This window comes from Erithacus rubecula (assembly GCF_903797595.1).
Source record: "Erithacus rubecula genome assembly, chromosome: 15".
In the NCBI taxonomy this organism is placed as follows: Eukaryota; Metazoa; Chordata; class Aves; order Passeriformes; family Muscicapidae; genus Erithacus; species Erithacus rubecula.
Genome location: NC_136667.1, coordinates 4,948,364 through 4,969,926, shown reverse-complemented (window position 1 = coordinate 4,969,926; position 21,563 = coordinate 4,948,364). Strand labels below are relative to the sequence as shown.

At 49.2% G+C, this 21,563-nt stretch overlaps 2 protein-coding genes across 3 annotated transcripts; one reads left to right on the top strand and one right to left on the bottom strand.

Moving 5' to 3' along the window:
• The first annotated feature begins 118 nt into the window (after positions 1-118).
• On the top strand, positions 119-16,779 carry RAB41 (RAB41, member RAS oncogene family). 2 transcript variants are annotated; one of them, XM_079319265.1, is made up of 9 exons: positions 123-324; positions 1,922-1,980; positions 3,564-3,617; positions 5,654-5,753; positions 8,549-8,654; positions 9,479-9,590; positions 12,304-12,397; positions 14,016-14,082; positions 14,872-16,779. In XM_079319265.1, the coding sequence occupies exons 2-9, from the start codon at positions 1,955-1,957 to the stop codon at positions 14,934-14,936; spliced, it is 624 nt and encodes a 207-aa protein (XP_079175391.1). In that variant the 5' UTR covers positions 123-324; positions 1,922-1,954; the 3' UTR covers positions 14,937-16,779. The 2 variants fall into 2 exon arrangements, with proteins under 2 accessions (XP_079175390.1, XP_079175391.1); XM_079319264.1 differs by lacking the exon at positions 5,654-5,753 and having other exon boundaries at positions 119-324.
• Positions 16,780-18,371: 1,592 nt separating this feature from the next.
• Positions 18,372-21,526, bottom strand: PDZD11 (PDZ domain containing 11). Its single transcript, XM_079319058.1, has 6 exons — positions 21,386-21,526; positions 21,183-21,266; positions 20,149-20,205; positions 19,873-19,971; positions 19,727-19,787; positions 18,372-19,104 (listed from the first exon to the last, which is right to left on the bottom strand). The coding sequence occupies exons 1-6, from the start codon at positions 21,470-21,472 to the stop codon at positions 19,070-19,072; spliced, it is 423 nt and encodes a 140-aa protein (XP_079175184.1). The 5' UTR covers positions 21,473-21,526; the 3' UTR covers positions 18,372-19,069.
• Positions 21,527-21,563: the final 37 nt, after the last annotated feature.

Sequence of the window (21,563 nt, the reverse complement as noted above, 5' to 3'; positions counted from 1 at the left end):
CGCCATGGCAACCCCCCTCCGGTCGCCATGGCAACCGCCCTCCCCGGCAGCACGGCCCCCGCCCTCGCCGTTGCCATGGCGGCGTCCCCTCCTCCGGTGGCGGCGGCGCGCCTCCGGCGGGGCGGGCCGGCGGTGACGCGGCGGAGGTGACGCGCGGGGCGGTGGTAGCGGGGCGGTGGTACCGGGCCGCTCGGCGCTGTCTCCTTGTCCCCATCACGGCTCCCGCTCGGCCCCCCCGCGCCGCCATGTCCGCGCCCGGCAGCGGCGGCGACTTCGGGAACCCGCTCAGGAAGTTCAAGCTCGTCTTCCTGGGCGAGCAGAGCGGTGAGAGCCGGGCCGGGCCGGGCCGGGCCGGGCAGGGCCCGGGCGGAACCGGGAGGGGCGGGCGGGGCGGGGGCCGCGCAGTGCTCGGGTGGGGGACGCGGCCGGGGCTGGCGGGGCCTGGGAGGGGCGGCCGGGCCTGAGGCCTCCGCGGGCGGGGCCCGGGGCCCGGGGCTCGGTTCGCAGCCTTTCCTATGGCCCGGGGCTCGGTTCGCAGCCTTTCCTATGGCCCGGGGCTCGGTTCCCAGCCTTTCCAATGGCCCGGGGCTCGGTTCGCAGCCTTTCCTATGGCCCGGGGCTCGGTTCCCAGCCTTTCCAATGGCCCGGGGCTCGGTTCCCAGCCCTTCTTTTGGGCCGGGGCTCCGTTCGCAGCCTTTTCCATCGCCCCGGGGCTCCGTTCCCATCCCTTCCCATTCCCCCATGCCCCGTCCCCATCCCTTCCCATTGCCCCAGGCTCCGTTCCCGTCCCCTCCCGTGTCCCCGGGCCCCGTTCCCGTCCCCTCCCGTGTCCCCATTCCCCGTCCCCGTCCCCTCCCGTGTCCCCATGCCCCGTTCCCGTCCCCTCCCGTGTCCCCGTTCCGCCTGCCGTGCCCGCAGTGCGCCCGCAGCCCGTGCGGGAGCGGCCCCAGCGCAGCGCTGCCCCTCTGCCCGCGGGGGTTTTGCTTTGCCTCCCCTTTGTGCCCCTTCCCTGGGAATGGATGGATGAGCTGTGTGTTTGCCGTGGGATCGTGGTGTTTCCTCGCTGGGAGTGTCCAAGGAGCCACCTGGGCTATGGAAGGTGTCCCTGCCCGTGACACGGGTGGGGACATCCCTGCACATTCCTGCTCCTGGATGAGCTTTAAGGTCCCTTCCACCCCAAACCATCGTGGGGTTTTTACTCCTCACCTTCTCCTCGAGCCTGGAACTGGAGGTCTTGGAGGGATTTCCAGAAGTTTTCTAATTTTTCATCCTTTCCCATGAAGGATTTGCATTGCTGCTGATAAATTTGTCTAATCTGTTTTTAACCCTCTCCAATGTTTATAATTTCACAATCTTTTTAGGCAGCTTATTCTTTTTTCCTCTTCTATTCACATCCTTTGAATTTTTCTTGGATGAAATATTTGAGAATGTACATTTTAAGTTTTGAAACAAACCACCAGAGTTTTCTCTGTATCTGTTTCTTTGTATCTGAAATCTTGTTACAAAGAAGGATGGGAGTGTGGAATGTTGCTTTTCCACACAGCCAGAGGCAGCAGAACAGCATCTGGGATATCACCTGCTTTGTTTTGATGTTTATGTCCCAGACATGGGGATTACATAAGGAGCAGAACAGGGTAACAAAGCAGATTTATTGCTTGTCCAAAGCAAACAACCAGTTCTTTGTTATCAACACACCTGATTTGAGGGCCAGGTTATCTCCATGATTGAGTTTGGACCTGCAGAGATTGATCTGCCTCTGTCATTTTGGGACTGAAATTTCCAGCTGGCTATTTCCCAGGGAGGTGTAGCTGGAATGGCCTCAGATTGACAGTTGCTCTCAGATCAGTGCCACTCCCAAAGCAGTGCTATTTTTTTTTTTTTTCCACTGCTGCTTGAAAGTAATTTTTCTCTTCTCTTGTAGTTGGGAAGACCTCCCTGATCACCAGGTTTATGTATGACAGTTTTGACAATACTTACCAGGTATGTGATAGTATTTATTTGCTTTTAAAATATGTTTATATGAATAAATCTGTTCCCTGCTGTTCCAATTGATGCCTGGGAGCTCATTTCTCCATAAGATGTTAGTTCAAGATCAGATAAGAGGTTAAAGTGTGTCCTGAAATGAAGATGAAAATTCAGGATTAAATCAAAGCATGATGTCAGGAATCCAGAGGAGCAGCAAGGTTTAGATCCCCTTTGGATGTGGGATAGATCCTGTGAGGAGCCTTGAGGAAAATGGGGAGGACATTGATTTCTAGGAAGATGATGGTCAGGATTTCTGGTGATGGATATGAGAACCTCAGGAAATGGAGAATGAATGAAATACCAACATCTTGTGACATTCTTGCTCTCTGTTATCTTTAGAGCTTCCATTTCTGTCAGAATAGTTGAGTCTGGAGTGTGTAGATGGATCTGCCAGAAGTCAGCTTGGTATATTTTGTCTCTCAATTTTTTTATTACTATTTTTTGACTAAAGGACTAAAGATAGGAAAAGCCAGGGAAGTCTTGGCAGGCAAAGAGGGGGGTGGGGATGAAGAAGCTGCAGATGAAAAGCAGAAGATGTGTAAGAGGCCTGAAGGTTTAGGGAAGAATTAATTGCATCAAAGGCACTCAGAAGTATTTCTTGGAAATATCAAATATCTGTAAAGCAGATGAGATTAGGGCTTTATCTTTTAATTCAGCCTGGAAGAGTTACTGGTTTAGATTGGGGTGATTTGAAGTTGAGAACAAGTCACTCACTGGAACTGTTTACTTTCCCTTTCCCTTTCCTTTTCTTTCCTTTCCCTCTCATAGATTTATTTATTCCTTATTGTAGTTGTTATAAACCATGGCCTGATTGGAAAATAGACCTCCCAAAAATAAATTCTCTCTCCTGAAACTGAACAGTTTGCTCTTTTCCAGTTATTCAGTGGTACACATTCAGCTGTGTGTGTTAAGAGTGGGGATAATTTGCCTAAAACACTCAAATCTGTTACATCAGGAGCTCTCTCCACATTCCTGGGGTTCTGATGGGCTGGGGCAGCTCCTTGATTGAAGTGCCTGGGAGTGCACCTAACTCAGTGCATTATTTTAAATGCCTTTCTGCTGGAATTGCTGTAGCAATGGGAATGGATGCAGACCTGCCTGGGAAATGATCCTGCTGAATGTCACTGGAAAGGAAGAACATTCTGAAGTAGAAAGGCCTGGATAAAAATGGCTTTTTAGCTTTCAGCTGCCCATATTAATAGATCTCGTTTGTTGTACCTTTTGGATATTTCTAACAAGATAATTCTTATCAGACTGAATTGGGGCAGGCCAGAAGGAGCTGCCAGCTCAGATACAATCTGTGTGGAGATACAGGAATGTCTGGGGTTAAAATCCAGGCTCAGAGGTTCTTGTGGAGCTGAGAAGTGTTGGAAGAATACTGTGAAATGCAGCTGGTGCAGATCCCCAGATTGCTCTGTTTTTATCACCTCAGTTGAAGGCAGATCATTTCACCAGCTTCATAACAAGTTTGTGAGCATTTCTCAGAAAGGGGATGCTGGAAGGCAAGTCACAGCTCCTAATGCTTCTGCTCTTTGCAGGCAACCATTGGAATTGATTTCCTGTCCAAAACAATGTACCTGGAGGACCGCACGGTGAGTGGGCCAGGGGTGGGATGGATGGGGGGGCTCTTCCCCCAGCAGCTGCTGGAATTCCCTCAGCAGCCTCCAGAGAACCAGCCTTGCTTGAATCCCATCACTGGTACATCTGGTGCCTCTATCAGGAAATCAAAATCTTCCATGGAAAATTGGAGCTGGATAATGGTCACATCCCAGGGAATGTGGTGCCTGTTGTGTGGACCTGCTTCAGGTGCAGTTTGCTCCCAGAATTTGCAGCTCTGCCTCTGGGATTGTCAGGATGAAAAGGGCTGAGCAGACCTCAGGTACCACAGAATATTCTGAGCTGGGAAGGACCCACGTGGCTCATCCAGTGCAGCTCCTGAAGTCAATAAAAAGCCAAGGAGTTGGTGTTGCAAGTCTTAGAGTCCTTCATGATTAAACCTGGTTCCTCCTCCTGGGAAGCTCCTGTGGTAACACAGCCCTAACCTACTGCAATAAAGCAATTTGGGATTTAACCTGCATGGGATTCCTGTTTGCACAGAGACCTCTCACTCCCTTCTCCTGGATTTCCTCTCAGCATTTGTGGGCTTGGTCATGTTTTGCCAGTGTTTGCCTTTTTCCCATTTTACTGCTATGTGAGGGGTGTGACAGAGCTGTGGGGAGCAGGTAACAATTTTGTGTGGAGCTTTGGGGCTGGTACTTCTAAAGAAGTCTCTTCACAGTGCATGTGCTGAGCTGAGAGTTTCTCTGCCATTTTACCAACAATTCCCTCTTAGAGAAGCCCTTCCTTAACCTTTGTTTAAGGCAAAGATCCCGGGAATGCTGCTTGACACCTGTGTCTGCCTGTGTGCTGTTCTAGTGCTGTGGGTTTCTCATGCTTGTGTTAGACAGGATGTCATTCACCTGCTGCCTTGTTATCCAGAAAATCCCATTTTCCTCCCAGTGTTGGAATGTTGTGAGCTTTCCTGATTATGTAAGTGTCCACAGAGCCCAAAAAGCCTGTTCAAATAAAAGAGGTGTGGAGTGTAGATAAGAGGAGGGACAAATACAAGCACACAGGCTGGGAAAATTCAGACACTGGAATAGTTCCTCAGATGTGGTTGATGCTGGATTTTACAATAGGCTTTGATTTCTGGGCTGGAAATGAGGAATGCTGAGCCTCCAGCTGGGATGTGTGCTTTGGTGGATTTGATATGGCCTTACAGCAAATAATGTATCCTGAAATTGGAGCTGTGCTCCATCACTCAGCTCTAAACATGGCCTGGACTAGCCAGCAGAAGGGATCCTCATCCCTGCAAGTGTCCAGGGCTGGGCTGGACAGGGCTTGGAGCAAGCTGGGATAGTGGAAGGTGTCCCTGCCCATGGCAGGGGTGGAATGAGATGAGCTCTAAGATCCCTTCCAACCCAAACCATTCTGGCATTCCATGAAACACACGTGAAATTTGGTTCTTTAAAACCATCTCCCAGGAAGGGCAGCTGTGTGACATTCCCAGCACTGGGATGTGTGGCATTAAGTGAGCTGGAGCCACATCCATGTGCCAGTTCCCTTCTTGCCTGACAGACTGAGTGCTGTTCCTCTCTGTGTGTCCATATCTTCCCAGCCTTGTTGGATTGCAGTGCAGGAGAAGCCAGCCTGCAGGGTGCTTGCTGTTGAGGCTTCCACCACCTCTGGTTTTCCAGTGGGATCATCCAGAGCAGGCTGAGGTGATCCTTAGGAGTCCCACATCTGGCCAGCTGCCTGTGTGGCTGTTCTGGCAGGATCCCTGAGGCCTGGCTCTGCATTTCCCTTGTCAGCTGGAGCTGTGAGGAGGGATTTAGGGCTCCCCCCAGTTTCTGGTGTTGGCATGTGTGAGATATTCCTGGGTGTGTGGAGGGGGGGATGTTCCCAGACCTCGGGAAGTGTCGCTGCCTCTTTTCACATTTCTGTTCCATTCCAACTTTCCTTTTGTTGCCTTAGTTTTGCTTTGCAACTTATTTTTATTTATTTATTTTGATTTCACTTGAGTTTTGGTTTTGTTCTCCATTTTCCTGCTGTTCCCTTTCCCCTTGCCCTCCACTTTCCCATTTCCCAGATCAGGCTGCAGCTGTGGGACACAGCCGGCCAGGAGAGGTTCCTCATTCCCAGCTCCACCCGTGACTCTGCTGTGCCTCTCATTGTCTTTGACATCACAAGTAGGTATCCAGCCCAGGGTCTGCAGGGACCTTGCTTTTAACACATTATCTTTACTCTGGAAGTGGTGGTGGTACCCAAAATGAGCTAAAATAACCCATCAGCCACCTGTGGGTGCTGGCAGGGATTGGGAATTGCTGTGGCTGTGCTGGTTGTTGGTAGCCTTGGAAAGCTTTGCTGTTTTGCTGTTTTTCTGATTTCTTTTTTTATTTCTGTTTTATTTTTTGACTTCAAAATTATTTTTCTTTTCATTCCTGGGTGAGGAGAGAGGTTATACAAGTAACAGCTTCAGATACCAAAGCAAAGGAATGTTGTCAGAGTAGGTAAAACAAGACAAGACCCTTTTAAATAGAAACTGTGGAGTGACTTAGGAGGATTCAAGATTCCCATTTTGTTGGAAAAGAGACCTGGGAACTCACAAGAGAGCTTTTGAAAGAGGAGAGATGCAACAACCACAATTTCTGAAGAACAAACAAGCTTAGAGGGAAATTCTCTGTAACTCTTGACGCCAAAGTTTTAATACAAGGCAGGAAGTTATGAAGAGAATTATTTCATTGTAACTCCTGGTTACTGATTCCCCTTGATCTGGTGGAGCTTTTGTAAATCTACAGTATCAGGATTTATAAAAATTTCAGTAAAGAAAACAGCACAGGTGGAAAAGCTCTGGCCCAGCTTTATTCTGTTACCAACTGGTTTAGAGTAAATTTGTTTTACTCTGCTAGGCTGAAGTGCTTAACAATTAATAGACTGTGATTTATCCTCACTATTTAGGGCAAATAATTTTCTCCCAGTCCTGAAGCTGGAGAGGATTCTGGAGGAATTGCTGTTTGGTGTAAATGATGTCAGACTGTCTGTTTGGGGAGCACAGAGATGAGCAGGTGGTGCCCTGTGCTGGGGACTCTCCTGGCTGTGCCAGCAGGGCAGGATGCACAGCTTGGCATCATTTTTCCCACTGTACAGGTACAGGATGCTGTTTATCCAGGCAGCTGGAAAAATTTTGCCAGTCCAGGCTGTTCTTTACAGCTCCCAGCCATGTCAGAAGAAATTAAGTGACAGCTGATATCATCATTCTTTAGTAACAGGCTGATCTTTGAAGATAATTTCATTTTTGTCACTGTTCTTAGTGACTGAGAGGTTTAAAGTATTTTTTGTGTTGCAGAAGGGACTTGCTCAGGTACTTGTGGGGGCACAGTGAAATTGTTTAGTTACTGCTGATGTGCTGGGCATCTCAAATGCAGGTGGAGAGATCCATGAGGGGAGTCCAGACTCAGCTCAGGCCCCTCCTGAAGGTTGTTCCTAAGGGAGGTTGGGCTCATTCCTCCTGCCCCACTGTGATTATTTGTATTTTCCCTTCCAAAATGGGTGTACACAAACCTGGACTTGCAGAAATGCAGCAAACCTGGGTCACTTCACAGGTGTCTGTGTGGTACCTGCTCACTGGAGACCTTTCCTCAAAGAGCATTACCCTGCATATAATATTAATATTTAAATTAAATTAATTCTATAATTAATTTAAACTAAATAAACTAATTTAATAAATTTAACTAATTAAACAAATTACTCTGTGGTGCTTCCTCCAGTTGCCTTTTGCCTGTGAGTCTGAAGGTTTGGGATGGTTCAGTGCCCACCTGGGTGATGTTCCTGGTGAATATTCCAGTGTAACAGCCCTGTCCAGGGAGGGTGTGGAAACTTGGGAAGTCCAGGAGTTCTTGGGATCAGTCTGATTTTCCAGCTCTGCTGTGACACTGTCCAGGTGCTCCCAGTTTGTCACCTTGAGTTTCCTGGGGTAGAGAAGGGCCTTGACTTCTGCTCTTGTAATCAAGTCTGCCTTCAAAATGAAGCCAGAGCAAATTGCTTTAACTCTAAGCCCTAATCCTCCTTTAGCCCCAGGGCATCAACTCGACATTCCCTGATGCAGATAAGATGTTGTTTTGAATCTGGTGCAGGCCTGTGCTTTATCAGTTTATCTTTCTCTTCTACACAAGCAATGATTGGTCCTGAGGAAGCTGCTTTTTCCTTGATGAGCTGCCTCATTAACCAGTGCTCTGCCTCTCTGCTGGGATTATTTGTGGCTGTAAACTGGGAACCAGTGGGTGCCTCCATAAAAGTGTTGGGAATGAGGAGCAATCCTGTTTTCAGGCACTGTGGGGGTGAAGGAAAAGGAGGCATCCCAGTGTGGAAAGCTTTTATTTGGGGTGTTTATGGAGTTTTTGAGCAGTGCTGGTTGAGCCAGGCAGGTCTCAGACCTTGGAGCTGTCATACATAATAATGTATCATATATAATAATAACAGTTTGTGTTTGGGGTCAAACTCTACCTGGCCCAGCATTTTTGTGACTCCTGTGCTGCTCTGGAAAGGAGAACCCAATGTCCTCTGCACCACCTGAGCCCTGCAGTGTGTAACATTTGCTTTCATTTCTGCTGGAATTGAAGTTACCATGGCTTCAACAGCACGTGAAAATCCCCACTGCCATCCCACGGATGTGGTGTCTGTTCTGTGGGAATTGCCCCTAAAGCTTGGACCAGAGATGCTCCAATCCTGTGGAGATCCCATCCATAATCCTGTAGATCAGTGCTGTCCCAGTAATGAGGGGGGAGCCAAATCCTAGAGATGTTTGGGAGCAAGCAAAGGAGGGAATCACAGCACTTTACAAATATCCAGGAAACAGCTCTGCTGCACTTGGATTTGGGGCCAGATGGGGAGGTCAGCTGAGCTGCTGCACAGGCAGTGGAGGTGGCTGTGGACTCTTTTCCCTGAAGGATTCTCCTGCTCTCTCTCTCTGCCTGGGCGGGCGCAGGTGCGGCTGCAGCTCTGGGACACGGCGGGGCAGGAGCGCTTCCGCAGCCTCATCCCCAGCTACATCCGCGACTCCACCATCGCCGTGGTGGTCTACGACATCACCAGTGAGTGTGGGGCTCACCTGGGGTGGGGGACCCCCACTGCTCCTCAGAACCCTCCTCATTGTATCCACATGGTGCAGCAGGAGCCCAGCCCTGTCAGCTCATTGTAGCCACTGGTTACAATATACATAACAACCAGTCAATGCTTTTACCTAGAACCTGTCACAACTAACATCATCATATTCATGTTACTATTTTCCAGTATGTTACAGTTTAAGCTAGAAGTTGTTTTTTAGTTTTCTTGCTGTGGAAAATTCTGAGATTTTTTTTTTTTTTCTACTTGCAGCATTGGCTTTCTTGTTTGCCTGTGAAAATCTTTTTGCTTGGTAAAAATGTCTTTTGTTTGAGGTAGATTTGTCCTTTGCTCTGAGTTATAAAAACCCCTTCCAACTCACATGCTAACATAGCCTTTGCCATCTAGTTATCCAGTAAAACTGGCTCAGCAGTTCTTTTCTTCTATATCAAAACTTGCTTTCATTTCTATTCCTTCTTCAGATTCTACATTCAGAGATCTTTCTGTTACACATACATATCTGTGAGACTTTCTTTTCAAATCCCTACCCATCCCAGCACAGGGGAGTGGTGCTCTGCTGTGTCCTTGTTGGAAACACCCCATACAAGCAGAACTGAGAAGTTACAACCACAAGTTCTGCAAAAAACATCATTCAAATCAGAAATATTTTCCCTCTTCCTTGTTTTCCTCTCAGGGTGGGAAATCACTGATGAGGGTTGGGGAGGTTTGGAGAAGCACCTGAGTCCAAGTGAAGCATTTTCTCTGTCATAAAGGGATTTTATGCTCAGCTTTGCTGTTTCATTCTTCCCTGCAGACTTGAATTCTTTCCAGCAAACCTCCAAGTGGATCGATGACGTCAGGACAGAGCGAGGCAGTGATGTCATCATCATGTTGGTGGGGAACAAAACTGACCTGGCAGACAAGAGGTGAGGGGGGACCTGAGCCCTGCTGCCCTGCCCAGAGCCACCAAGGCCAGTCTGGCCTTAAAACAAGGCTTGGTTTTAAACACAACATCCTTTATTTGTCAGGAAATTCTCATTTCTGGTTTCAGCAAAAGTTATTGCCTTTGCTGTCCAACAAATAGTTTAAAACAAACTCACCTAAAAAATTGCTGAAGTGGCTCTGCACCAGTTTCTCAATAGGGTATTTGGTCTGATTTTCCTTTTCACACTGAGGTAAAGGCTAAAAGCTGCCTGTAAAAGCAAGGAAATCAGCTGATTTCCACTGTTCTCCACTGATTTCCCTCACTCTCTCTGCATGTGCAGCTGGAAGTTCATGGCAGTTTCTCCTTGTTAAGATGCAGCACAAACTTTTGTAGGATTGATCCAAAAGTATGAATTTTTCTGAGTATAAATTTCATGTTATACATAACACACACTAAGCTTCTGGATGTGTGAAAGAAAACCAGATCAGCAAACCCCAAACTTCTGCCAAAGAGAGACCCAAAAATTTACACTCCTAAAATGACACAGACTTAATGTTTTGGGAGGTGCCATAAATAATTTTGCTTTAAAACTCTTTAATTCTACAGCACATCAACCAAAATAAGAAATTTAATGGGTTCTTAGAAGAGCACAGGCTTTACTTTGTGTTCCTGTTTCAAATCCTTCTCTGGATTATTGATTTAACAATAATTCTGTTGAATATTTTCAGAGATTTTTGTTCTTTAGGAAGGTATCAGGTGCAGTGTAGATAAAGGAAGGTTTTTATTTTAATGGGTGGTGCCAGAAGCAGTTGGCAAAGTGAACCAGACAGTTCCAACTCTTCCAATTGAAACATCCTCACACTTCTCAGAAATGTGGGATTTGGGTGTCAGGGGTTGTGTGAGGCCTTGAAACCACCAGGGGATTTTGATCTGATGCACAGAAAATCACCTCAGGAAGGTGGAACTGGGAACCACCTAGATCTCACAGCAAATAAAGCCTTAAAATATCAAATCCTTGTCCTTTAGCTGTTAACAAGATTCTTCTGATCAAAGGACGACAATATGCAGATTAAATTAATGTTTTGTCAGCAGAATCTGGGCTTTTATTTGAATATCACTGTTCACTCTGTTTCTTGGGATGATGGGCAGAGTGTTCTGAGTGTTCCATTGTGGGACATTCCCACATTTTAAATTCTTACCCCTGCTTTACTCACTCCTGCAGTCTTCAGGATGTGTTGTGATGTAGATTTTCTCCTGTGATTCTGATGGTTTTGTGTCCCAACATCCCTGGTTGTTTGCCCTGCAGTTTTAATTTTCATGCCCAGCAGGAAAAGCAGGGAAAATTCCACTTTTGCCACTTCACTGGGAAGCATTTTGAGCTGTCCCATGCTTTGGACTTTGGAAATATTCCTATAACTTGGTGCTCAGAGCTTTAGGAATACAATAAAAACATGTACATTTAATTTTGCTTAAAAATTCCATGTGTGATGAGCTCATGGTCTGTCCCTGAAATCATTCACAAAAGCAAAATCCAAGATGTTGTCACTGAGCCAGCTCTGGATTTTGACCACTGAGCCTCTCCCATGCCCTCCTGGGAATAACTGCAGCTCCCTGGCATTTCTAATTCCTCTCAAAATCCAGTTTCCTGTGAAACTAGAAAGCCCAGTGGGGTCATTTCAGCCTTGGAGTATTTCCTGATGGTGCACAACAGCTGACCCAGCACTGCTGGAAGAATTAAAAATACCAGAAAATTGTTTGAAGCAGCTGCAGCTGAAGTTCATGCAGCACTGGAAATTCTTATTTTGGCTGCAGAATGTGGCAGCAGTCCTGGTGTGGGCTGGGATTAGGAATGGTGGGGAAGGGAATATCCAGGTGTCAGTAGCAGGAGCTGCCTTGCCTTTCTTTTCAAATGAAGTTGGATTTGTGTGAGGCTGAAATTCTGGGCCTGTAAGGCAGGACAAAGCCACCTTTGGTGTCACAAAGGTAATATTTTTTGAGGCAGAATGCAGGGAAACCATTCATCCTCTGATAAAAACCAGGGATGAGGCAAGTTCTGAGGCCAGAAAGCTGCACTAAAAATAGCCCTGTTCCTGTTCAGTGCAACCTGGTAAGTTTTTCATTCCACTCAGTGTTGCTTCAATTGGTGGCTGGGTTTTTTTTTTTTTTTTTTTTTTTTTTTTTTTTCTCCCTGCAGTTTTCTTTCTCTCAATTTTGGACTCTTGCTTTGCTTTGGTTTTTCTGCTCTGTGATTTGTTCTCATTACTGGAACAGGTTTCTGTAGAGGGAAAAGCCCAAGAGCTGAATGTGCTGTGTGCTGAAAGCAGTGCTAAAGCAGGACTTAATGTGACACAGGGTGGTGCTCAGAGGGGCAATTCCAGATTCTTGTCCCCAAGCTGCTGCACTGTGGAGCCTTTCTGGAGTCTTTGTGTCACCTCACAACATTCCCTCTGTGAGATTTGGGAAACTGCCTGTCTGAGTGTGGGGAGTTTTCCTTCCTTGGAATGCTGTGGATGAGGCTCAGATGTTCTGCACAAGCTTCACCATCTGCCACAAATCCAGGTGTTCCCTGGGAGCTTCCCTGGGGTGGTTTCACTCCAATCTGACTGACAGCCTTGAGGTGAGCTGTGCCCTCTTGAATTAGGAGCAGCAACTCACTCCCAGCCATCTCTAACTCTCCCTTCTGTCCCTTGTGTCTCTTTTCCACCTTTGTGCAGGCAAATCACCACAGAGGAAGGGGAACAGAGAGCCAAAGAGCTGAATGTGATGTTCATTGAGACCAGTGCAAAGACTGGCTACAATGTGAAACAGGTACATGCAGCTTGGTGTTGTCAGGCAGGAATCTGAGCCTCCCTCCCTGCTCTGGGGCTCTCCAGGGTGGCTTTGGGATCCTGCAGGAATTTCCTCGTGTTTAATGCCAGCCCCTGAGATGTTGCTTGGTTTATGTAGCTTCTTTCCTATTGAGTCAATGGCACCCTGTCAAATCTGAACCTGGAAATAAAGGAGAACTCCCTCCAGGATGTGCTGAGGAATGGGAGGGGGGGGGAAAAAGTCATTGTTTTGTGCAGCCAGTCAGCTGGAATTTGGTTTGGTTTGGTTCACAGTCAATGCACTGTTTGCTGAAATCACTGCTGACATCAGTGGGAAGAAGTGTTTCTGCTGATGCACTGGAGTAGAAGTTCCTCCTTCTGTCTGCCAGACAGAGAATCTTGAAATATTTTAGAGGAATTGAGGTTGGAGGGGATCTCTGGAAATCATCCCTTCCAACCCTCCTGCTCAGAGCAGGCTGCCCAGAGCTGACTCCAGCTGAGTTTGGAATATCTCAAAGGATAGGGACTGTCCAGGTGGAGTGTTTGATCAACCAAGCAGCAAAATAACCTTTACATTTTTGTTTTAAGTAGAATTTCTCATATTTCTACTTGTGCCCTTTGCCTCTTACTTGTGATTCCCCTCTCCACTGGTTCAGGGATTGTTCTGGATATGACAGAGCTTGGAATAAGCTCTGGAGGAAATTGAGAAACATCCTCAGGAGTTTTCTGCACACCAGCAGCATGGTACAACCTCACAGTGGGATTAGGAGGCTTTGGGTTCAGTTTTTGTGGCTGTTTTGAATTGAACTCCCTTTAATGGTTGATTTTGACTCGTGTTGCCTTCTTTGCTCATATTCATGGGGAGAGCTGGGATTTGAAGGCTGCAAACTCCAGCACCTCACTGGGACCTTGGTTTTGCAAGGAACATCCTTTGGAGGGATGGCTGAGGAGCTGCTGGGAGGGACAGCAGCAGCAGCAGGGATTGCTCTGGTGATTGATGCAGCATTTCAGCAGTTCAGTGTCTGTGCTGTGTGAGGGCAGCAGGGAGAGCTCCAAACTGAGGAATGATGCAAACCCATTTTCTGGGGTTTTCACAGCCCTTCCCAGCTCCAGCACATCCTTCCCAGAGTAACTGCAGCTCCCTGGAAGCAGCAGTTCTGCTGAGGAGTGGTTGTTTGACAGCAGGACTGACCTGAAGGGCTGGGCTGTAAAAGCTCAGTTATTTCACAGAGGAATATTCAGCAATATTTCTGAGTGATCAGAAATTCCCAAATGTGCACAAGCAGAGGCTGGACATGGTGAGTGATGTTTAGTGAGTGCAAGAGGGAGTTCTATGAATCCCTGGAATAATACTACAAATTAATTCCATGTTCTCTTCAAGCAGGAACAGGTAAAATAAAACTCTTTTTTTGTAGGCATTGAATAAGTATTTTAATACAAGTTCTTAAAAACCTGTTAAATTTCCTACATAAAATTCTCATTGCATTTTTGCTCACTGCTCTGCTGCTAAAGTACCCACTTAACAAATTTATGCAAATCAGAGTCCTGCTGTAAACCAATGTTTTTAACAAGAACTTTTTTTCTGACAAGCCTTGAGCTTCTCTCTTGCTGCTTTCCAGCTTTTCCGCCGTGTGGCTGCTGCCTTACCTGGGATGGACAGCACACCAGAGAAGAGCAAAGAAGACAGTATCCTTGTTTTCCCATGGAATTGGGCAATTTTCTGGTGTTGAGTTGGGCTTACTGACTTCCTTTGGCACATTTTGGGGACAGCCTTACTGGGGTTTTGCAGGGGTGTGGCTGTTGGAGTGTGAGCAGAGGGATAGAGCAGCTCTGCCATGAGGAAAGGCTGGAAGAATTGGGATTGTTCAAGCTGGAGAAGAGAAGCTTTGAGGTGACCTAATTCAGGCCTTCAGGACCTGAAGAAGCCAAAAAGAAAAATGGAAAGGGAGTATTTACAGTGGCTTGGTGTGACAGGACAAGAGGGAATGACTTCCCACTGCCAGAGGGCAGGGTGAGGTGGGATATTGGGAAGGAATTCTGCCCTGTGAGGGTGTGGGGGTCCTGGCACAGGGTGCCCAGAAAAGCTGTGGCTGCCCCTGGATCCCTGGGAGTGTCCAAGGCCAGGTTGGAGCAACCTGGGATACTGGAAGGTGTCCCTGCCCATGGCAGGGGGTGGCACTGGGTGATCTTTAATGTCCCCTCCAGCCCAAGCCATCCTGGGATTGTGTGACCCCATTTGTGGGCCAGATATAAATGTTCACAACTAAAGTCCAGCACAGGTTTTGCTTCTTCATTCAAACTGAGGCTGGAATTTCCAGAGCTTTAAACCACCAGAGTTTGTTACTCTTTTTGTCCATCCTCTGCAAGGTCTCAGCATGTCCCTGGCTGTGCAGTTCCCCTGTGCAGGCAGGCCATGGAGAGACACCAGCCAACCCTGCAGACCTGTTCTGGGTGATTCCTTGACTGTCCCTGCAGTGATTGACATCAAACTAGAGAAGCCCCCTGAGCAGCCAGTCACGGAGAGTGGGTGCTCCTGCTAACAGCCCCTGCCAGCAGCACCCCTGGAGAACATCCTGCTCATTGCCACCCCTCTGGGGCTGGAAACCATTCCTCAAGAGAGAATCCCTGTGTACTGGTGGGGAGCAGCCCCGGCCGCCCCTCTCACTGCATGGTTTGAGCCCTGAGTGCAGAATGAGTGTCCTGTCTTTTGAGTTTTATTTTTTTATGTTGTTGCACTTTGGCACCATGGTGCCCTTCACACTCCCTCTCTCTTTCTCTCTCTCTCTTCCTCCCTTTCTCCCCCTGTTCCCACCTGGAGCCTCCCTGCTCAGATGTATCTTGTGAATGCCATGGAAAAGCTGCCGAGTTAGGGAAGACAAAAATGAAGCTTTGGAGGGTGGGTTTTCCACCTTCCCTCCTGCCTTGCATCCTCCCCCTGCCTTCTCCAGCCCCCTGTCCTGCATCCCCACTTCCTCTGGTAAAAGGCTGCTCCTTAAATTTCAACCAGTCACTTGGACTTGCCTTTTTGGACTCTGCAGGTTCCCTGTTCCAGGCTTTGCTTCCCGCAGGGCACACACCCCATGAGCTCCCTGGTTTCTCCTTCCCGTGGATGATCCTGGCTAACTCTTGCTCACAACCTCCCAGTTTTGCCCCTGGAGTCACACAGGGCCCTGGAAAGCCTCAAACTCTGAGAGCTTTGGCCTTGTAGCTTCCATTTGTGTGGCAGGGACATCCCAGAGCCTGCTCCATTCCACTGGAATCTCTTCCCATCCAGAGGATGTTGGTGAGTGTTGGCTGCAGATGTGGGGAGGAGGAGGGAGCAGAGGCTTTGCAGCCTGAGGCTGGGTGGGGAGAGATCCTCAGGGATTCTGGAAGAAAACAGTGACCTGGAATCCATCACTGCAGGGGCAATACCTGCCCTGGGAGTCATGGATGCTCCTCAGGCTCCTTCCCTGATCTCCATTCTCCTGTTCCTTGTCACAAGAGCAGGAGAGCCACAGCAGAGGGAAGGGCAATATTCCACTCCCATTCCCATTGTCTCTGCCCGTGGAGCAGAGCTCTGGGGTGGGACCAGCAGCCATTTCACTCCTGGGGGAGTTTTTACCTTTGCCAAAGCTGAGGGGAGCAGTGGCAGGGAATTCCTGTCCCAGGGGGTGGAGGATTGGAGGACTGGATGTTGCTGAAAGGAATTTGGGTGTCACTCCCCAACCATGGAGGTTGGGCACTGCCTCCTTTGCCCCAGCCCCTGGTTTTGAATTAATTCATAGAGCTTTTCAGAGATGCCCTGGGGTTTTGGTTGGTTTGTCAGTTGGCAGAGAGGAGAATTGCACTGTCCTTTCCCCACCTGGCCTGTGTGACACGGAGGATGCTGTGGTAGGACAGTGACACTCCCTCCCTCCCCTGGCAGGGTGTCCCTCACCCCTGACACCTGAGGAGGGGAAGGGACAGCACTGAGCTGCCCAGAGTCCCTTCCCTCGGGGCCAGCTGGCTGCAGGAGGAAGCTGGGATGTGAGTCCCCCTTTTCCCTGCCCTCGGGAAGCTGCTCCCATTCCCTGTACATAGCCCATTGTGGGAATTGCTGGTGTCAGTGTCCGTGTCTGTAGAACAGGTGTTGCTGTCCCTCCTCACTGGCAGCTCTGCTGTCCCTTCGTGTTGTTGGAGTCACGGACCGGGGCGGGAGGGGGGAGACCCCAATTAAGGGGTGGGGGGTAATTAGTGGAATCCAATAGTTCCCTTCCCACTGTTTTTCTGGATGTGTTCCTGCCGTGTGTCCGGCCCTGCTGTCTTGTAGCTGTAGCGAGTAAGTGTGACTGTAACTCTGAGTAAGGACTGTGTGACACAGCCACAGTGTATCACGAAATAAATAAAGTTATTTCACCAACACTGAGCTCTCCTGCTGCCACTGGGCTGGGGGGGTTTGCTCTGAGGTGTGACACTGCTGTCCTGAGAAGGGATGGAGGAGAAAGGAAGATGAGGAAGGGAGGAGGAAGGACGGAGCAGGAGGCTTGAAGGAGGAAGAGGAGGAGGGATAAAAGGAGGAAGAATGGAGAAGGAAGGACAGAGAGAGGAAGGATGGAGCAGAAGCAGGGATAGAGGAGGAGGAAGGAAAGGGGAGGATGAGAAAGGACTTTGCTGACATTGTTGTGAAATATGGAATATGTAACAATTTTCTCAGGAAGTCTCTTCTTTGACCTTTCATCTTTGTTACTTTCAAGCCTAGTCAGCAAAAAAAAAAAAACAAAAAAGAGATTTTATCCAAGAAATTGAGCAGCCAATGAGCCGAAGTGATGCCCAGGTGTTGGAAGGAGAAATGACTTGTGGTGGAATTGCCTCCTTGAGGGTTAGGGCTGGGTTAGTTATCTCAGCCCAGGGGGAGGCTACCAAAGCTTGGGAAGGATTCCTGTTTTGGGATAACAACAGGATTCTGTGGATCCAAACATGACTGAATGGAGCAAGGAGCTCCTCACCCTCAGGTGAGCCCTGCCCTGCAACACACCTGGGACTGATCCTGCTGCTCCAGAAAGACCTGCAGGACCTCTGCCAGCACTGAGCCCCTGGCACTGCTCCCTCCATCCCTGGCAGTGTCCAAGGCCAGGCTGGACAGGGCTTGGAGCAACCTGGGATAGTGGGAGGTGTCCCTGCCCATGGCAGGGGGTGGCACTGGATCATCTTTAAGGTCCCCTCCAAACCATTCCATGATTTTATAAATTTGTGCCTTTCAGCTCAGTTTTGTCAGTCACTAAAAAAATCCAGCTGTTGTGTTCCCACCAGGAATCTGAGTTCTGGAGGATGTAATGGATTCTGCTGGCCTTAATGCTTTGCTAATTAACATATCCAAGACATGAATGTGCCTTGGGAAAGAATCCACTTTTTCCTGTCAGCCAGGTGAGCAGGAAAACACCTGAGTCATTCCTGGGAGGAACTGCCTGGAGCAGGGCAGACCTTGCAGGAACTCCTGCCAGGGAATGCTCTGAAGCAGGAGGGACAAAATCAACTCTGAAATTGGATCTGCAGCTCCCTGTGGAGAGAGCTCCTCTTCCTATGGAACATGGAGATTCTGGGAAACCAGTGTGAGACCAGAGAGGTGGTACAAGAGGTCTTCATCCCCTTCCAGGGGTTCCAAGATGTTACTTACCTTGGTGAAAAAGCTCATTTTAAATTCTGAGTGAAAACCTCTTTTCCAGTCTTTTCCTCACTGCCAGCCTGGCTCAGTGTCCTGCCCTGCTCCTGGAGTTGTGCTGGTGAGACCACAGCCAAAATCCTGCCCTCCTGGCAGTTCTGGAACACACTCCAGGTTAATCAGGGGCTGATTTCCAGCAGAGCCAGTGGAAAGAGCCCCTGACACGGCTGCAGACCCCAAATTTTCTCCTGGGAGCTGAGCCTTGTCCCAGCATTTCCTTGGAATGGTGCTCATGGTGGGTACATCCCAACCTCCACACAGACTTCCTGAGTGGGAATTCAAAAAGCTGAATTTAGGCTGCTGTACTTGATTTATTGATTGCTTTTACAGAAAAAGTGGAAAACACCACAAGAAACAGAAGCCAGAGCCAGGGTTGTCCTGATGCCATTACAATGTGATCCCACTGGGCATTTGCCCCTGGATTTGCTGATAATTAACATTTCCTTGGTAATTAACATTTCCAAACATTCCAGCCCTGTACTGTGGAGGTTTTATCAGCAAAGAGGCACAAACAGCCAGAGCTGTGCATGGACTGGGGCTGGATTTTACTGCTGGAATTCCCAGCAAACCCAGCAATGCAGAGGTGGGACACAGGAGAAGGAAAGAATTCCATGGCACAAGAGAGTGCAACAGGTGAATTCCTTGGAGGACAATGCCTGTGCTCTGCTCAGGAATGCTCAACAACCAGGATCAAGGGATCCAGAACCAGCCCAGAAATCACTTAATTGAAGTCTTGCTAAAATCTTGATGCTGCTGGAGCAGCTGCCCCCCAGGACCCACTTCCCACCAGCTTTTCCCAACACCCATTCCCAGGAGCACAGCCTCAATCCTCATCCATCTTCCAGCCAAATGAGCCCCTTGGCACCTCTCCACGTGGGAAAGAGCTGATCCTGTGCAGGACAGTGGTGCCTCCAGTGAAAGCTGAAACGTGAGGAGTCATCTCAGACTTTGGGAAAGAGGAGTGGAGAGGTTTTGGCAGGATGGAGCTCCCTGTTAGTGAACTGTCCGTTCCTTCTGCCGCTGGTAATCTGGGAGAGAGGGACAAGGAGAGGGTGAGAGCCAGGGGGAATTACCCAAAATGTTCAGGAAAACACACATTCCCAACTGGAGGCAGTGTTTGAGACCCTCTGGCTTTAAAAGTGCACCTCACAAGTCCTTTCAAAGTGATTTTAGGGCACTTAGAACAAAATTATTGGTTTGAAATTATTTGTTTGAAACCCCCTCTTCCCCTACTCTTCTTTTTTCTTCTTAACGGCCATTTTCCATTTTATGAAAAATTCTGGTTTGGCTTGACTTCTCCCCGTTTCATTTCTTAAATCTTGGTGCAGAAGTAGAAACTGGGAATTAACCCAGCCCTTCACTCACAATTCAAACATCCTTAGTGAGGGACATTGGCACTTGTATGTTATTCAAGGATAATTAGCATAATTTATGAGCTGTAAATAACTTTTCCAACCATCCCACCTTCTTGCTCTGCTATGTTTTCTTGCTCTCCTAAGTTTTCCTATGTGGGCAGATGAAGCCAGGCCTCAATACCCTGATGTGGTGCCAAATCAGCAGTCAGTGACCTTGGGCTGCAAACTGGGGTGGAATGGGCAGGGATTTATGGAAGTTTGCTTCCCAAGGAGCATTCCAGGACTGGGCACTCACTGTAGGGGAAGTAGCGGACACGCATGGTGATCTCCCGTGCCGTCTTCAGGATCTCCACAGCCTGGAAAACAAGGAAAGGGCATTCCAAGGGTTCTGTGCTGGGCTGAGAGGCTGGAAGGAGGTGGATTCCCCATCCCAGAGCTCACCTTGCTGTGCTCAATGTCCTGGAAATCCACATCGTTCACTGAGAGCACCTGGTCCCCCTCCTGCAGCCCAGCCCTGTGAGCATCCGAGTCAGGAATCACCTGGGAAAGGAGAGCAGGGATGGCAGTGCTGGATCTGCCACAGCTCCCCTCCCACACGGCCCCAGGGAGCAATTCCAGGGGCTGGGAAGAGATCAGGGAGTGCTGCAGGATGTTCTGAGGGCACTGTGGCAAATCCCAGCCCCGAGCCTCCCTGCACACCCACAAGCACGGACACACCTTGGAGATGAAGATTCCCAGCTGTGAGGCTTTTCCTCCACGGATGTTGAAGCCCAGCTGTGGGAAAAACCAGCAGGGAAATGCAGTCACCAGGATCCTTCCCTTGGCCCAGGGAATTCTCCCTGTCCAATTCCCCAGACCCTCCTCCCTGCTCTGCCTCCAGGATGGATCCGAGGTGTGGCTGCAGTGCTTGGCCAGGCAGCAGCACCAGCACCTTTCTGCTAGTTCCTGCCACTGGGAATAGCTGAGGGACCCCGTTCCCAGCACCTCCACATCCCAGGATACCACAGCAGGAATGTGATAATTGATAAAATATTCGGGTTAATCATAGAAGTATTGGGGTTTGTCTAAACCAGAATACTTAGGTCTGAAATGAAGCATGACACTAAAGAAAGGAAAATATATGATTAAATAATTTTGTTTTAAATCCCCCTGTTATGAATATTATGTTTCTAAATAAGTTGTATCTACTGGCAGCTTGCCAAACAAGGCTTTCACACAGCCCAACAGATCCTGCAAAATCAGATTTCCTGCCTTTGTGTGATCAATTGCAGCCTATCCCTGAGACCAGACTGCCTGACTTCTGCCATTTCTTATCTACCAAGACCTGATAGTTATCCATGGGACTTGACAAATTGTCCAGAGACTCACATTGTCCAGCGATCCCATGGACCACCACTGCTCACCTGGCAGAATTATGACAGCAAAACAATAGCAATTATTGATGACTACAAGGAAACCATGCTATAAAAAAGGAGCTGCAAACCAAAGTTCGGTGGAGCTTGGAGTGGGCTGTGACCCCTCTGCCTCCCCAGCGCTGCTTGCTCTGTCTATATAAAATAAAGCAATCTAAATTTTGCTGAATATCGAGACTTTTGTTTCTCATTTATAACAGGGAGCAACTCCTTCCCCTACCCACCTCCCTGGAATCTGCCACCTGCGCCAGGGCGCTGCCAGTCGGGAATATCGCAATCCCAGCGCCTTTAGGAACCGGGAAACGCGTCCGGGAACGCGACACGGCGCGCCCGCCTCACCTGCGCCCCGGGCGGCTTCTTGAGGACGATGGTGCGGGGCAGGAACTGCGTGAGCTCGTTGTTGTAGTCGGGGTGATAGACGCGCTGCGGGGGAGGCGCGGCGGCTCAGCCGGGGCCGGGCCGCGCTCCCCCGCCCGCCGGAGCCCCGCGGCCGCCGCCGCCGCCCCCGGGCCGTCCCCCCGCTCCCCCCGTGCCGGGCTGACCTCGTGCGGCGGGACCCAGGCGGGCGGGCTCTCGTAGGGCGGCAGGAAAACCACCGGGAAGTCATCGTAGGGCACCCGGCCCTCCATGCTGCCGCTGCGCCGCGCCCGGGACGCGCCCCGGCGGCGACGCACCGCGCTGCGATTGGCCGCGCCGCCGCCGCCGCCCCGCCTCCCGCCT

Excerpts from the sequence above, each read along its gene's own strand:
- RAB41 (XM_079319264.1), top strand. The coding sequence starts at position 246 with ATGTCCGCGCCCGGCAGCGGCGGCGACTTCGGGAACCCGCTCAGGAAG. Across the intron at positions 1,981-3,563 it reads GTTTTGACAATACTTACCAG|GCAACCATTGGAATTGATTT; the intron begins GTATGTGATAGT and ends TGCTCTTTGCAG. Across the intron at positions 14,083-14,871 it reads AGAGAAGAGCAAAGAAGACA|TGATTGACATCAAACTAGAG; the intron begins GTATCCTTGTTT and ends CTGTCCCTGCAG.
- PDZD11 (XM_079319058.1), bottom strand. The coding sequence starts at position 21,472 with ATGGAGGGCCGGGTGCCCTACGATGACTTCCCGGTGGTTTTCCTGCCG. Across the intron at positions 19,788-19,872 it reads AGGACATTGAGCACAGCAAG|GCTGTGGAGATCCTGAAGAC; the intron begins GTGAGCTCTGGG and ends CTTGTTTTCCAG. Across the intron at positions 19,105-19,726 it reads TGTCCGCTACTTCCCCTACA|ATTACCAGCGGCAGAAGGAA; the intron begins GTGAGTGCCCAG and ends CCTCTCTCCCAG.